Consider the following 15511-nt stretch of genomic DNA (forward strand, 5'->3'; position numbering starts at 1 on the left):
CCACCCTGCCCCCCCCTCCCCCCCCAGCGTTTATTGCCCCTCTGTGGCTCTCCTGCCCGCTGCTGTGAGCAAAGCTGTGCCAGGACCATGCTGGCTGGGATGCAGCAAGGACAAGACTAGGAAAAATGGCTTTGGGATGGCTTTTTGAGATGGAAGGGAACACAGGCATCCAGCCTTGCACCAAATCACCTGGGAATTGGGGTCTTTAGTCCAGCAAGGGCTTTTCTAGGTTGGGTACACAGGTCAGGCTTTCCTTTCTTCCAGCCTTAAACCTTATGACCCAAAAATCCCAGTTTGGGTTGAATCCGGGCATCTTTCCAGCAAAAGAGCCCTGGCTGCTGTCATCTTGAGCCTGGGGCTGGTACTCTGTGGGGCTGAGCACTCCCGTCTCCGTTTCCCTGCACTTCCCAGTGCCAGACAGTCCTGGGGCTTATGTTTTGTGCACAGAGAGACTTTCAATCAGTAAAATTTCATCAGCTGTGGCAGGAGTATGCTGCAAGCTGCCACCTCATTGTCTCCCTGTGTGCACGGGAAGAGCTGGGGGGTTCTGTGCCTGGGCTGGAGCCGCGCCAGCAGGTGCCATGGGCAACCCAGAAGCCTGGGGCTGCGAGAGCTTTCATTGACCACCAAAAATGAGGCTGCACTGCGCACCATGTCCCCCATCCATGCCGTCTGCTGGCATGCAGGCAAAGGGGGCACCGATCAGGGCACCCCCAAGCTGCTGCTGGGGCTGGGGCCGTGGTGAGCTGCAGCGTGGGATCTCTTGCAAGTGTGGCCCCCATGGCATTACAGTCTGGATTTCCACCCACCACCGGCACTGCTGCCGGGAGGTTGAGAACTTTCTGTCAGTGCATTTAAGCACAGCAGAGTAAGGGAGCATGGGTGTAAAGGTCGGTGGTGCAAGAGCCGTGGCAAGCTGCCTGGACTTCAGCCTTTCCTCTAAATCCATAGCTGGAGAAACGCAAAGGAAAATTCAGCCGAAGCCTGAGCAGCGAAGGCACGACACTTCCCTGCAAGGTTTGCTCCTCACTTCTCTCCAGCTGGGTTTTGCAGGTTTTAAAAGCGGGCAGCCGGCTTCCCGGGGTTCTGGTGTTCAACACTAGCTTCGCCTCACTGCTGGCAGGGGGAGAGGGGGTGTCGCGGGGACCCTCTGCCGCAAAGCTCTCTGCAGGCAGTGCTGGAAAAAAGGGAAGACTTTAGCATCCTGGGCACGTCACTGCCCTTCCCCAAAGCCAGCGGAGGCTCCGGAAAGTGGGGGGTGGGCAAGTGGGTGGTATGTCCTGTCCTGTTCCTGCAGATCAAGGAGTGGCTCAGGCTGGGCTTCTCCACACAGAAGGGTTTTTTGCGCCTCCCCCATTTTCCCTGGCTTTCCGCAGTTTCCTCCAGTTCCTGTTTATGTGAACAATTTTTGACATGAAATGGATACCAAAAAAGTTATAAATGACTCTTTCTTTAGGCTCTGCAGTAGGTGTGTTTGTTATCTAATCAAAGTTCACGTGGGTTCATTTTTTTCCCCACTAGTTTTGTTGCTTTCCAGTCAAGATCGATGCAGCTCAGCTTACACATCCTGGGCTTTGAGTTCCTCCCATTTATACCCGCGTTTCCTGGGTTTCTTACCTTTTGTATACTCTGTAATCCCAGCCGTGCTTTCACTGGGCTGGCTAACTTCTGAATCGCTGAATCGCTGTGCTCCTGCTCACTCAGGCATTGCTTTTTTTTTAAAAAAAAAAAAAGAAACCCTTTTGTTTTGGAGAGAATGCCCTTTAACGGGAAATTAAAAAGGAAAGCGTGAAAGCAAGCCAGCTTGGCTGGAATTGTTTCTTCAAAAGGTTTCAGGAGGCTCACTTTGCAAGCAGAAGCAGATAGCTGTGAGCCCCTTCCCCTCCTTTAGGCCACGAAAGGTAATAAACAGAAGCAGCAGCGCGGGGAGGTTTAAAAGTGCCTCCTTTTCCCCTGCCTGCGGGAGGGGAATCGCTGGGCCTGCGGTGTGGGCTTAGCACAGCGGGAAGGGGAATGGGCAGCATCCATCCGTAACGCTGGAGCCCAGAGCTGGCAATGGATTTCTCCAAGGATGGTTTTCCACCGTGGATACCTGGCAGCCAGAGAAGACACAGGGTGCTTTGCTGGGGATGGGGAAAAAGGGACTGGTGTTCCTGCTAATCCCTGGGCTGTTTTATTTCCAGTCGCTCATTGTCTGCTGCGGGACAGCATGGTGCGGCGCGTGGCTGTCATCGGGGCGGGGGTCAGCGGGCTGGCCTCTGTCAAGAGCTGCCTGGATGAGGGGCTGGAGCCTACCTGCTTTGAGAGGAGCGAGGACATCGGGGGGCTCTGGCGCTACACGGTCAGTGGGCTCTGCCTGCGTGGGGAGGATTGTCCCTGGGTTTGTCCCCTCCCTCGGATGCCCTTTGCCTGCAGCAAAGAAGAAAGGGCGGCCATGCCCTCAGGGACCGTCCCTGTCCTGGCACAGTGCTCTCTCTGACTCCAAGGTGGAGAAGGAGATGGAGGGAGAAGCCATGGTCACCAGGTGCTAGTCCTGGTTTATTCCTTGTGCCTGAACACAAGGAGGAAAAACACTCACTTTGAGGGGAGAAAGTCCTTCCCCACACACCTGCAAACAGCACTGCTGGCTTCACACAGGACTCCACGGACAGTGGGAGGGTCAGTGTGTACCGCTCCATCATCACCAACACCTCCAAGGAGATGTCCTGCTTCAGCGACTTCCCCTGCCCGGAGGATTTTCCCAGTTTCCTACCCCACAGCCTCCTCCTGGAGTACTTTCGGATGTATGCCCAGCACTTTGACCTCCTGCGGCACATACGCTTCAAGGTGAGCAGGGAGCCCAAATGCTACAGGAAGAAGAGCTGTCAGTGGCTGCAGATAGGGCATCATCACCCAGGTGGGATGGGACAATGCCATGAGGACCATGTTTTAAATTAGGCTGCGCAAACATGGGCTGCCTGGTGTTGATGCATCAATGCATCAAACATCAACCCCCCCTGCCTGGTGCTGATGCATCAATGCATCAACCCCCCCTCAATGCCATCACCAGGGGAAAGGTGCACGGTGGGATTTAACAGCTTCAGAGATGACATGCAGCTCCCCAGGGACCCAGCTTGCCTCTGGCAGCCCCAGCCCTTTGCAGGCAGGTCCTCTCCAAAACACAGCACAGTTCCTGACTGCTGTTTTGTTGGGCTTTGGTGCAAGACGACAGCTCTCAGCGTGAGAAAGCGCCCAGATTTCACCACCTCGGGCCAGTGGGAGGTGGTCACTGAGACCGACGGCGTCCAGGAGTCGCACATCTTCGATGCTGTCATGGTTTGCACTGGCCATTTCCAGGAGCCCTATTTACCGTTGGCTTCTTTCCCAGGTAAGCCCTGCCTCAGCAGCAAGGTGGGCTGGGGCTGCCCCCCAGGGTTTCACCCAGCACCCATGGGTCCCTTGGCTGCATTTTCCTCTTTGAGACTGCCTGCTCCACGAAGACCCCATGGCTGGGGCAGGTGGACCCACACCCCATGGGAATGATGAGGACCATTCCTGGGAATAGGAAAAACACCTCATAAAGATGCAGCCAGGGTCTTGCATGAGAATTTGCAAACCAGGACTGAGCTGATGAGGTGTGGGAGGGCAGTATCACCCAGGGAGCTGAGACCTCTGTGGGCTTCTCAGCTGCAAGCAGAGGTGGGAGGTGGAGGGTTGGGGGCTGCAGAGGGTCTGGGCATGAGGCTGGGACAAGCAAATGTATCTGGCAGTAGGAGATGCTCCCTGCTCTGCCTAGGTATCGACACTCACTTCAAAGGCCAGTATATCCACAGCAGGGAATACAGAGATGTGGAGGCTTTCCGGGGAAAGCGGGTCCTCGTGATCGGCATTGGCAACACTGGCGGTGACCTCTCCGTGGAGCTGAGCCGTGTGGCTGCAAAGGTACAGCTCCACGGCAGTGCCGAGCCTGGCCAGGGACCACAAGAACTGGTGGCTCAGGGTACATGCAGGAAGCTTTGCCCACCGGGTTTCTCAATAAATAGCATTTCAAACGGAGGGCAATTGAAGAAGCTCTGCAATTCCTGGAGGGTGTGGGCCACCTAAGGTGTGGCCATTCAGCAGCTGCAGGGACTTCGCAGAAGCCACTGCAAGCTGTTTGGTTCATCCAGACACCATCTCCTTCCCTCGGGACAACAGTCTCAGCTCCCAAGCGCAGGAGATGGGATTTGATGTTCAGGGGAAAACTGGCAAGATGTCCGGGCAGGCTGCTGAGACCTGCCTTCTCCCCTAGGTGTTCCTCAGCGTCAGGAGCAGCACATGGGTGTTCAGCCGGATCTCAGACCATGGCTTCCCCTTCGACATGGTCAACACCACCCGCTTCAACCACTTTCTCGACTGGCTTCTCCCATCAGCTCTCACAAACAGGATTAGGTTTTGGAAGTTCAATTCATGGTTTAACCACAAGAACTATGGCTTGGCTTCCACAAAAAGGTGTTTTTTCTGGCTATTTTATTAGTTGCTATGGAGGTTTTAATGGCTTGAAGTGCTCAGTTTTTAATTTCAGGGAATGTTTGTGGAATAGAAAATCATTGGAGGGGAACTCCGGCCACAAAAGACGTTTCGGGTCCCTCCCAGATGCTAACATTGCTGTCTTCTTTTCCACCTGCAAGCTCCAACTTCAAGATAATTATCAGTGAAGGGCTGCCGTTTTGCCTCCTCTCTGGGACTGTTGTGTTGAAGCCGAAGGTGAAGGCATTCACTGAAAGCTCTGCTGTTTTTGAAGATGGGACAGAGCAAAACATCGACGTGGTGGTCTTTGCCACAGGCTACATCTTCTCGTTTCCCTTCCTCGAAGAGTCAGTTCGCAGCCTCTTCGATGATAACCGTTCCCTCTATAAACGCATCTTCCCTCCTCAGCTGGAAAAGCCAACGCTGGCCATCATCGGCTTAGTCCAGCTGACCGGCTCTGTGATGGTGGGAGCAGAAATGCAGGCTCGCTGGGTGACGGGGATCTTTGCAGGTGGGAGACGGGGTGCAGGGATGGGGGATCTGCTGGGGTGGGAGGTGTGGGGCAGCCTGACCTGCCATCCACAGAGCCTAGGGTGTATTTCAGCTCCTGCCACAGTGCCATGGGTATTAGTGGCACTGTAGCCTCTGCCCCCCAGCTGCACCCCCATACCCCTTCACGCACCGTGCCCCAACCCACAAGCATGAATGCTTTCAGTCAGGGGGCTGGGGGCATGGGAGGGGGGTGAACTTTTCAGCCTAAGGTGCTGCTGGAGGTCTCTGGTTTCTCTGTTCTTCTCAGGCTGGAACAAGCTCCCTCCCACCAGCAGGATGATGGCTGAGGTTGCAAAGAAGAAGCCACAGGTCAAAAGGTGCACGATGCTCCTGCACTTGGGGCACAATGGGTGCTGTGTGCCAGGATAACCCCAGGGAAAGCGGGGTCCTGTAGCAGTCATGGGAGGGAACCACCTAGGGCACCCAACTCTTCTTGGATATATTTATTCCCTCACCAGCCGTAGCGAAGTGGGGAGATGCTGTTGTGGCTCCTTGATGGACAACGGATCAAGACACCCAGGGCACATTGCGCTGGAGCAGCTTATGGCAGGACCCAGGACCTGCAGGGCCCCTCCACCAGGCCTCCAAGCCAAGTCCTAATTCCCATTACGTCAAGATGGAGGTTTGGTTTCCTCCAGACTAAGGGTGCCATCTCGTGGCTTCTCCCTCCCAAATCCAGGCAGCGGGAGCGCTTGGGTCAGGGCCAAGCCCGACCCAGAAACCCCGCTGGAGCCAGGCGATGAAGGGAGGGGACAGTTTGGTGGCACTTTTTGACAGGTCACCATGACCACTAGACAAGGTGGGGACCCATCCGTTGCGTACATAGGAGCTAACGGCCTGCCTTGCTGGCACTGGGATTTTACAGGAGGTTGAGACAGGTCCCCAAGGCTGTGGGACAGGTGGTGGTGGACATGCTGCCTGGCAGCATCTTTCAGGAGCAAGGAGGAGCCCTCGGGCCAGGCAGGGTGCAGGCTGGATTGGGGCTGCCAGCAAGGCAGAGCTGGCTCATAGGACACTGAGGAAAAGCCAGGACGAAACAGAGCCACGGGGAATGTCACCAGGAGCCCCAGCGACTGCAGACAATGTGTCTGCATCAGACCGATGCTGTCACACACAAATACGGGAGTCAGGGGTGCAATGGAGGCAAACTCAAGGTTGTCCCAGATTTGCTGAAGCACACATCTTCCCTCCTGCAAGGGAGATGAGGCTTCACGCCAAAAAACCCTGGAGGTCCCTCCCAGCGTGGGAAGCTTTCTGCATCTCCCAGTTTTCCCCAGTCCCCTTGGCAGTCTTATCTGTGAATATCTATTTCTCTGCCTCTCAAAATCAGCCAGATCCACACCTGTGATCCTTGGGGAAGGACACAGTGTGGGTATTTGGGGCATTACGATGGCAGTATAATACTAGAACTGTTTCTGAAGCCACAACTAGGATGCGGAGGCAAAACAAGCTTCTGCCTAGTCCCTGCCCCAGGTGAGTGCTGGAGACCAGCCCCACGGAGGCTCTGTCAGTGCCTTTGGGTTCATGTGGGGCCACGGGAGCTCAGCCCTGGAAACCAGGGCTCGACCGATGCCAGAGCCCAGAGCTTTTGCTTTCTATGGAGCTGGGAACCAAGATGGGATGATGCTATTTGATCTTGTCTCTTTTATGTGGCGTTGAAGGAACCCATCCGAGAGGGAGAACCTGAAGATGAGCTTTATCAGCTACACCGATGAAATCGCTTCGTGTGCTGGCGTAAAGCCCAACGTGCTGAGGCTGCTCCTGACAGACCCCCGGCTGGCCCTGGCTGTCTTCTTCGGGCCCTGCTCGCCCTACCAGTACCGGCTGATGGGACGGGGGAAGTGGAGCGGGGCCAGAGACGCCATCCTGACTCAGTGGCAGCGGACGCTGAAGCCCTTGAGAACGCGGGTGGTGGATGACCCCTCTGACAGCTGGCACTGGATGTATCTCCTGGCCCTGCCAGTGGCTCTCACAGCAGGTCTCCTCCTCTCCAAATCCCCCCGGCCGGGCTGGACCCTCAGAGCCCCCCAGCTGTAGGAGGAACACGGTGGGATCCGGCGCCGGCGTGATGCCGTGCTGCTGCCAGGTTGTCAGCCAGGCTCCCCGACCTCCTCCCGCCGACCATCCACACCCACCCAGGGATTTTTTTTGGAGCATTTCCCCCAAACCTGCTGTGATCCCTGCCCGTACTGCTCCAGCCCAGCGTGGTGCGGATCTCCAGCGGGCTTTTGGGAAGCGCCATTTTGGGATGGCCTGGCGTGCACGGCGCCAGCCTCCCTCCCCTGCTCGCCCAGCCAGGCCCACACCGCCAGGGATCCTTCAGTTCGCCTGGTAGCTTTTGGGACACAAAGGCAGCACAAATAAACCTCACGGATTTGGTCTCTGGTAGTTTTATTGATGGGTTATTATCGGGGAGGGGGGTCAAGTGGATGCAGTGCCCCCAGGTGTGGCAGGGGGGGAGCCCCCTCCTAAGAAATAATATATACAGGGATACATGCAGGCGGGCGAGCTTCTCTGCCGCCGTCCCAGCAGCCCGAGTCTCGCAGGGAAGGCCGAAGCCCACGGGGGGCAGGCAGAGCCTCCCCAGGCACCCGCGGGGGCCTCCGGCTGGGGCTGAGGAGCAGAGCGGGCAGGACGGGCGCCGCCTGCCCGCCCCCGACCCGCGGCCGCTGGGCTCGGGGCAGCCGCGTCCCCGGCACCGCTCCCGCCGGCCGCAGCGAGCTCTGTGCCCGTCCCGCCACCCCGCGTCGCCAGGGGGCGCGCCGGGGGCGCCCGCCCGACTGCGGCACGGCGCGGCGCGCGTCACGTGAGCAGCGGGGGCGGAGCCCGGGCGCGCGGGCGCGGTGAGGTCAGACGTCGTTGGCGCCGGCTTGGCCGCCCGCCATCTTGGCCCCTGTGTGGTAAGCGGCTGAGGCGCGGCGTCGAGGCGCCGGGAACGGCAGCGGCCTCGCCGAGTCCGGGAGCCCTCCCCGGGAGGCCCGAGCGCCGGCCCGCCGCGCTGCGCGCCAGGTAAGCGGCGGCCCCTCCGCCTTCCAGCGGAGCCCCGCGGGCCTGCGGCGCAGACCGGTGCCGGCAGGGAGCGGGCGAGCGGCCTGCGCCGCATGGCCCCGGGCGGAGGCGGCTTCCGCCCGGCCTGGCGGCGGCGGCCGGCCCGCGGCCTGTGGGGAGGGGGGTGCCCGTGGGGGCCAGCAACCCGCTGCCCGCCGCGGCCGGGCGGCGGGAGGCGGCGGAGCGCTGGGCCCGCGGTGGGCTGGCGGGCGGGCTGGGCTGCTCCGCGCCGCTGGGCCGTACCGCACCGCATCGCCGCCTGGGGCCGGCCGCGCCCGCGCCGGGCACAGCGCCGGGCCTTGCCCGCGGGCGGCGGGAGGGGGCTGCGGCGGGGGGGGCGGCCGAGGGCCGCGCTGGCGGGTGTGCTGCTTGCTTCTCTCGCCCTTCCCCCACCCCCACGCCTTTCCTTTTTAACGGCTCCAGGTCTCCCTCTCTCTCTCTCTCGAGGGAGGTTGCTCGAGAAACGTGCCGTCCCCTTCGTGCGTTTGCGCTCACTTCGTGGCTGTGATTCTTCCGCCAGAAACGCGGGGGGAGGGGAGCCCTTTCTTACGGGGTGCGGGAGGCGCATGCAGGGCATGGCGCTTTGCTTTTCCAACTCTGCAAGGTTCGGCCACAGTTCTTGAGGTGCACAGTAAAAGGTTTTTCCTGGGTTGTTAAATGTAGGACTGAGGGAAGCGCCGTTCAGGAAGGCATTGTTTCTGTTCTGAGGGACAGGATTTGTGGGGGTGGTGTGAGTGGAGCCGGGGCTGTTCTTACTGATAAAAGATGGTGAGGGCACGGTTAGATGACACGGCTAAAATTCGGCCAGCTAGTCTGCAGTGGGCATGATGCAGTGGGCATAATGGGAGCCATCACCGAGGCATGCAGGGACTGAAAATCTTGGGGCTAAAGAGGGCCCAGATAGTTTCCGATCCAAGCCCCCTTTATGGGGAAGGGGCACATGCATGAGAGTGTGGTGCTGGACGTTGAATGGAACACTTCATTTTTTTCTGGTTTGGTTTTTTTTTTCTTTTTGTGTCTCTCACGTGTTCTGTAAGCTTATTCCTTTGTGAAAGGTTTTGAATTCTATATCCTTGAGCAAGGAGGATAATTTTTCCTTGTTTCTTTTTGATTACTGGGGTCAGATGAGTATTTTAGTAGGAACTAGCATTATTTCTACCAGGAAAAAACAGGACTCTAATTTTTAATAGCTTTGTTTCTTCTGCAGTGAGGCACCAGGCCTACCCGTTGTCTAGTCCTAAGAGCTCTGCTCAGACAAGAAATTGCTTCTGAAGGAGGGAGGAAACAGGACATGATCTCATTTGTCCATCAGTGAGAAACAAAAGGATTACCGCCTAATACTGACTGCCAGGAGCTGAATGGCTGTCAGGTTTTTTTGAATTACATAGTCTAGAGACTTTTTCTTTATTAATTTTGGGGTGTTTTAGTGCAACTCTGCTACAGTCTTCTTGAGACTAAGGATTCTATCCCAACATTTTGAGAGTTCTTTGAACTTGGTGAATGTGCAGTGGAAAAGGCAATAATGTCACAGAGTCATAGAATCGTTTAGGCTGGAAAAGACCTTTAATATCATAGAGTCCAACCGTTAACCTGGCATGGCCCCTCAGAGTATTGTGTTCAGTGCATGTACAACTGCTTTGGTGGAGATGTGGGCTTAAGAGGTGGCTGTTTAAATCGAAGTGAGAACTTGGTTCTCTCCCAGGCCAGCAGTTGTGTGCACAGGCTAGGATTACTGCCTCTGTTTGTGTGTCTGTCACGTACAACTGCCTTAGTGTAGATATGCTCCCTGTGTAAAGTTTATTGCTTTGGTAAATAATAGCTCATAAAGTATGTATAAATCTAGAGACAGTCACTTCTGTGAGTCTTGCAAATGTAAATATTCTGTTTCTTCAGTTTAGTAGCAGTTTATAATGTCTTTACTCTCATTTAGACTCTATAACAGGAACCCTTGCTTTTTTTTAGAGCAAAATAGTCTACAGTTTTAACTTGGTTGCTGGAGTCCTTGTTCAATGGTACATACTTATGGTATGCATTTTCTTCTGTAGGTCCCGTTTCCCCACAGCCTGAAGTCTACTGGGGAAAGTGAAACAGGTCACAACGAGCAAGGAGTAGGTGATACAGTTCGGAAGGGAGCTCTTACATATCTGTTCTGTCTGTAGGAATGCTATAGGTCAGGTCAGTTAAGAGAAAGAATGTAAGTCAAAGCAGTGGGCAAGTTGTCTGGGGTTGACTTCAACCAGATATCCTAGGTTACTGAAAGTACAAGCCCTTTGTTCTGGAATAACTAACAGGAGTGATGTGAAAGTGGAGAGAGGGTGGGAAATGTAGTCTAAATACCATATAAGGGTGGTGTGGATAAGAGGCTTAGATGTAGAGATAAAAAGAAAAGGTAGCTCTTGCAGAAGGATTAAACCTTTGAGTAGTGTGATGTGAGATGTAGTGAGATGAGTGAAGAAAAAACATTCCTCTTCTTTTTATTGAAGGAAGAGTGGGACATCTTCAGTGGCCGTATATAGTAGTGGAGGGTTTGAGGGGAAAAAACCACCTCCACCCTGAAAATGCACCACCTTTCCACTAGTTGGGGATGAATGTTGGGCTTGTAATGACGGGACTGCTAGTGGTGTTTTACTGGTAGAACCAGTTGTTCATCTTCTGTAGGAAATTCTTTTCTTCGTTCAGCTTCATGCCCTCTTTTCGGGTTTTTTTGGATCTGGGTTTCACAAAACCCTGTAGGATTTTCTCATGGGTGAAGGCAGGTATAAAAATAAAAGCTGAGGTTTGTGTGAGGAGGTGGGAGGAAATAATACGGGGCGCCTGTTGGTGAAATGAAAACTGAGTGCACAGAAGTCTTAAAAAAAATGCATAAAGAGCAGAGAAAGATGAAGTCCTAATAAAAATCAGATGAAGACAGCTTTTATGTCTATGAAGAACAGGCTAACAGAAATAGACTGTTTTTATTACAAATACCTCAACCATTACATAACACTCTAACCAAATGCTAACAAACTAGTCTGTTACGGATTGCAAACATGTATTAAAGGGAGAAGCTGTATATCATTCACATTGTTCATGTTTTTATGTATCTGACACTGTCTTGATTAAAGGTAGAATTATACCGCAAAATCAACATTATATATCTTCAATGCAAAATATGATGGTGATAAATTTTAACTTCTATGTATTTGAAAATAACGTGGGCTTCGCTTTCAGGAAGTTACAGCATCAAAGACCGGAATTACTGCGATTTATATTCAGGTACATCAAATGCACAAGTAGTGCCTGAACTGTGACATCCCTTGGTGCTGGGTGACTGAGAGAGGGGGCGTCTTTTGAATGTATCTTTAAGTCAATGTATAGCTGATTCCTAAGTGAAATGGCAGCTTTACTCAATTTTTAGTTAGGTGGGCTGTAAGATGTAGTTCATCATGCTCAGATAATGCCAAATGGTTTTTCATAGTAAAACCAGCAGCAGTGGCTGGGTTGCTCGTTTTTGCCACACTCTGTGCTTAAACTAGCAAATAAAATTTTCTCTGCTTAGAAAATCAAGCCTGTTCAGGCTGTCCTCATTAAATCATGTGAAGAGCTACAGCTTGTTTTAAAATTAATATTTGGGAAGCACGTGACCTTAATATTCCTAGATGTTAGTGTTTGTAAGTTTTAAGTTACACTTTCAAATTATGTCTGTAGCCTTAAATTGTATTTATAGGAGTAATAGTTTAAGTTATTCTTCACAAAAGAAACATTATTCAACTGATTTGTATCTTCAGCTAATGTGGAAGTGCAAGAATATCTTCATTTTGTTTGGGAAGCCATGGATTTTCTCCCAACTTAAGACTTGATATGCTTTAGGACTTTATATTTCTTCTATTTCAGAGGAACCATATGTTCCACTGAAGGACCTCATTGTCTTTAGATCAATGCATTGATGCTTTCATTTGAAAAAAAAACAACCCAACATTTTATTTACAGGGCTTGTTTTATAATCGTGTTTAGGACAGCCTGTGCTTCCTGTACAAATGTATCTGGGTGTATATGTTGGTGCACAGCGGAAGTGTTCTAGTGAGGAGGAACAATAACATTTTCTCTTGCCAATGTGTGTAAATAATCTGTAGGAAAGATGTGTTCTAGTAAGAAAAACTTGCCTTTGGTTTGTGGTATAGCTACTTGGTTAATTTGCTGGAGTCACCTTGGTTAGGAGATGTTTTTCATGCCACAAACCAAGCTATCTGTGGGGGCAGAGCTTTGTAGCATGTGCTTAACTTTGGATAAAGAAAAGTTTCTTGATGAGTATTTTGATAATATATTGAGCCTTAATTATTTTCCTACTGTGTCTTGAAAGCGGAGTATTGAGGGACATCTGGGATTATTTTTTTTTCTAAGTAGAATAAACAGAGAACCAAGAACTGAAGATGTTAAACTTCATCTGTAGCCATTTGGCAGATGCAAGTTAACTCCCATGGAAAATGGGTTCTGTAATGCTGAAAGGCAGATACATAAGCCTGGGTATGTCGATAAGGCTTTTCTAATTTAGCTCTTAATCTCATTTTTTCTTTTTTTTTTTTTTTAACAAAACATGATTGAATCCAGTCTAAAGCAGAGGGCTGAAGCTGACCCTTAGTGCAATTAACCAGTGTTGTCCAGAACTGTTGTCAGTGTGGTTTTCACAGCTGCATCTTTTACATGCTGAGCAACCTTTCAGTGAAGGAGATGGTTTCCGTTCAAGAAACTAGTGAGTCACAGAGAAATGTGTACCCAGAGATCCAGAGGATAACGGGCAGCAGGTAAAGGGACTGTTTGTGAGCAGTTACAAGCTCTCTCCAAGCTGGACCAGACCAAGAAGAAAATTCTACCACCTTTGTGTGCACAGGAGCAAAGGTTTTTTTTATTGATGCTGTCGATTGTGTGCTATAAGCTGGTACATTTGGCAACCCTGGCTCTCACTGTCACAGTGGGAGTATTTAAAAGCCTTAAAAGAGAATGTGCTGTAACATCTCATAATACAGAGGAGAAATTATGATTATTTTTGATGTATGTGAATCAGGTTAGGAAGTTGCAGGTAGGAGTTACAGGCAACATGGAATTTGGGTATTGAGCAAGGTGGGAAGTTTTGAAGGTGTTGACAAGTAGCTTCAGTCATTACAGAACTGGTTAGAGTAACTGTATTGAATGTTTCATTCCATCATGCTAAGGTTGTGCACAACTCTGTATAATATTGTTTGTTCTGTGAATTCCTGCTGTTGATGAGTGTACTTCCATCTTCAGGTTGGACCTTTCAATAACAAAAATATCTTGAGAGTGTGAACAGAAGGAAGTTAGAAAAAATAGCTAGAGAAGTAGGAGATTAATTTTGGGACATCTGTTCTAAAGAGAGATGTAAACCCTTAAGGATGTAGCTCTAGCGTGGTTGTGGTGCACTTCCAAAATATTCTGAAAGAGCTCATGGACAGAAGAGCTTGCATGAACGTTATTTCAAAACAACATTTAACTGATTTCTGAAGTCAGAAACCTTAGATGTAACTATTTATATTACTTAAGGACTGATCTATGAATAGAGGCTTTCAAAAAACAAGTTTCGTATAAGAACTTTAACTTACTTGCAGCTGAGGTTAGGGTTACTTTAAAGGTGCAGAGAAGTATGATGTGGAGAGGAATCCACTGCTCAGAGTTGTGGTTCCTTGGGAAGAACACTGAAACCAAGTGTCACTTTCTCTGTCAAGAAATGTTAATTATTACAGTGGGGCTTGGAAATTGTGGTAAAGGAGCAGGAAATGGAAGTCTTGAAGAAGATTCTTTGAGTTATTCACAGCAGGGAATAGCTTTAACATTTGTCTCTTAATCTGTCCTGCCCTCTTCCACTGTCCAATTCAACATGGAGTGCATGTGGAGGGTTGGAAATATGCCACCAGTTTAAATGGCATTGTTTCAGAGTTTATGATAAAGTGCAAGGGCTTTTGCCAGTAGGAGTGCTAAAACAAAAGGGAAAAAGGAAACAGCAGAAAGATGGGTAATTTTAAATAGCTGCAACTTCTGCTGCTCATCTGTTGGGAATCTGGTCTATTTTCATGTACCTATTGATCATCTTTCATCGGCTTCCTAAAAGGAAGTGTTTTGCATTGAACATTGACCGACTTAAGGGGTCAACTCTTGTTCAGCTCAGCTGTTCCTGGTAACTTATCCCAGCCAGCTGCCTGTAGAGGAACAGATCCTGAGCACTGTTCAGCCCACAGCTGGAGTCAGATCTGCTGAAGTGCTGCTGGAAGGGAACTGCAGCTTGCTGTTATTCTGTATGTTTAGAAATAAGAGCAAATCCAGTAATACATGGAGACTTCTTGCTCATACCCTTTTTGCTGTAGGGCACAAGCCATACTGCTTCCTTTATTCTTGTGAATGGGTCATCACCAGTCTGATTATTCTTTCCATGCAATTAAATCTCAATGTAGCAAGTGCAGAGAAGTGCTGACCATTTGAATATTTTCAGCACTGCCATTTGAACAGACATGGGAACATCTGTATTTCGTCAGTTCTGTAGCTTCTTTTGCAGCCCTACTGTTTACTTCCCTTTTGCTCCCCTGTCCTCCGCCTGATAGAGCAGCTGCTACTGAGGATGCCACTGAGAAGGAGACTCCCTGTGTTGCTTTCCGTGGGTATGAGGAGAACGGGTATGCTAATATTTTTGCCTTTCCAAGCTTCTGCCGGACGGCGTGATGCAGTTGAGCAAGAAACAAAGTGGTACTTGTGACAGCATGCTGAGTGCGTTCGTAACTTTTTTTTTTTAAGGGACTGTTTGTGATCTTAAACATTAACAGATGCTTTTGTAGAGAGCGGCTTTGGTCGGGATAAACTGACCTAAATTACTCTGCAAGAAGCCTACTAAATAGTTCTAACTTTCTCAGTTAAAAAGAATCCTGGTAGGTAAGACAGGTAGCATTCGTTTTCTGTATTGAGAGCAAAGTGCTGCCTACCAACCTATTTCAGTACTGTACTTTGATAGCAGGTACATGGCTTGTTTCTGCAAGAATTTGCCTAAATTTATTCTCTTATCTTTTGCTCAAATAGGCAGCGATTCAGTTTGGGGAGCTTTGAAGTTTTCTCATTCTTCTCAATAATGGAAATTTCTCTAATAAATGCTTTTGCAAATCTTGAAAATAAAAGTCTCATTTGGCATCTGCAAGTTGAAAAGCTAATTGGGTGAAAGCACTTACATTGTTCTGTTCCCAGAAGTAATGAGAATGCATCTCATTATGATGCTTTCTTTAATTGTATAGAAACTGTTCTGGGGTTTTTTTTCTTTTTTTTTTTTTTTTTTTTTTCTGGTCCTGGCTTTCTTCCAGCACTTTAGAACTTCTGCCACAATTAAAAATTTACAATTTCAAAAAGTTTTTTAACCAACTGCCTGAAACTGGAAAATCAGAAATCTGTGTTG

At 50.5% G+C, this 15511-nt stretch overlaps 2 protein-coding genes across 22 annotated transcripts in view; both read left to right on the plus strand.

Annotated features, from left to right (window-relative positions):
- Window positions 1–28: 28 nt before the first annotated feature.
- Window positions 29–7419, plus strand: LOC121095489 (dimethylaniline monooxygenase [N-oxide-forming] 4-like). 3 transcript variants are annotated; one of them, XM_040610373.1, is made up of 9 exons: window positions 29–1017; window positions 2184–2341; window positions 2638–2826; window positions 3205–3367; window positions 3776–3921; window positions 4271–4470; window positions 4650–4999; window positions 5288–5357; window positions 6702–7419. In XM_040610373.1, exons 1-9 carry the CDS (start codon window positions 879–881, stop codon window positions 7075–7077), a joined length of 1791 nt encoding a protein of 596 aa, XP_040466307.1. In that variant the 5' UTR covers window positions 29–878; the 3' UTR covers window positions 7078–7419. The 3 variants fall into 3 exon arrangements, with proteins under 3 accessions (XP_040466307.1, XP_040466310.1, XP_040466308.1); XM_040610376.1 differs by having other exon boundaries at window positions 4650–4953; window positions 6702–6808; XM_040610374.1 differs by having other exon boundaries at window positions 927–1901.
- A 485-nt stretch (window positions 7420–7904) lies between these two features.
- Window positions 7905–15511, plus strand: part of PRRC2C (proline rich coiled-coil 2C) — a 75673-nt gene continuing 68066 nt past the window's right edge. For 8 of the 19 annotated variants that reach the window (XM_040610351.1, XM_040610344.1, XM_040610343.1 and 5 more), the window contains exon 1: window positions 7906–8049. The gene's annotated coding sequence lies outside the window, so the exon portion shown is untranslated. Of the gene's footprint in view, window positions 8050–15511 lie in introns of all 19 variants that reach the window. The other 11 variants (XM_040610338.1, XM_040610347.1, XM_040610354.1 and 8 more) reach the window with 3 other exon arrangements.

Source organism: Falco naumanni, chromosome 11 (assembly GCF_017639655.2).
Source record: "Falco naumanni isolate bFalNau1 chromosome 11, bFalNau1.pat, whole genome shotgun sequence".
Lineage (NCBI taxonomy): Eukaryota > Metazoa > Chordata > Aves > Falconiformes > Falconidae > Falco > Falco naumanni.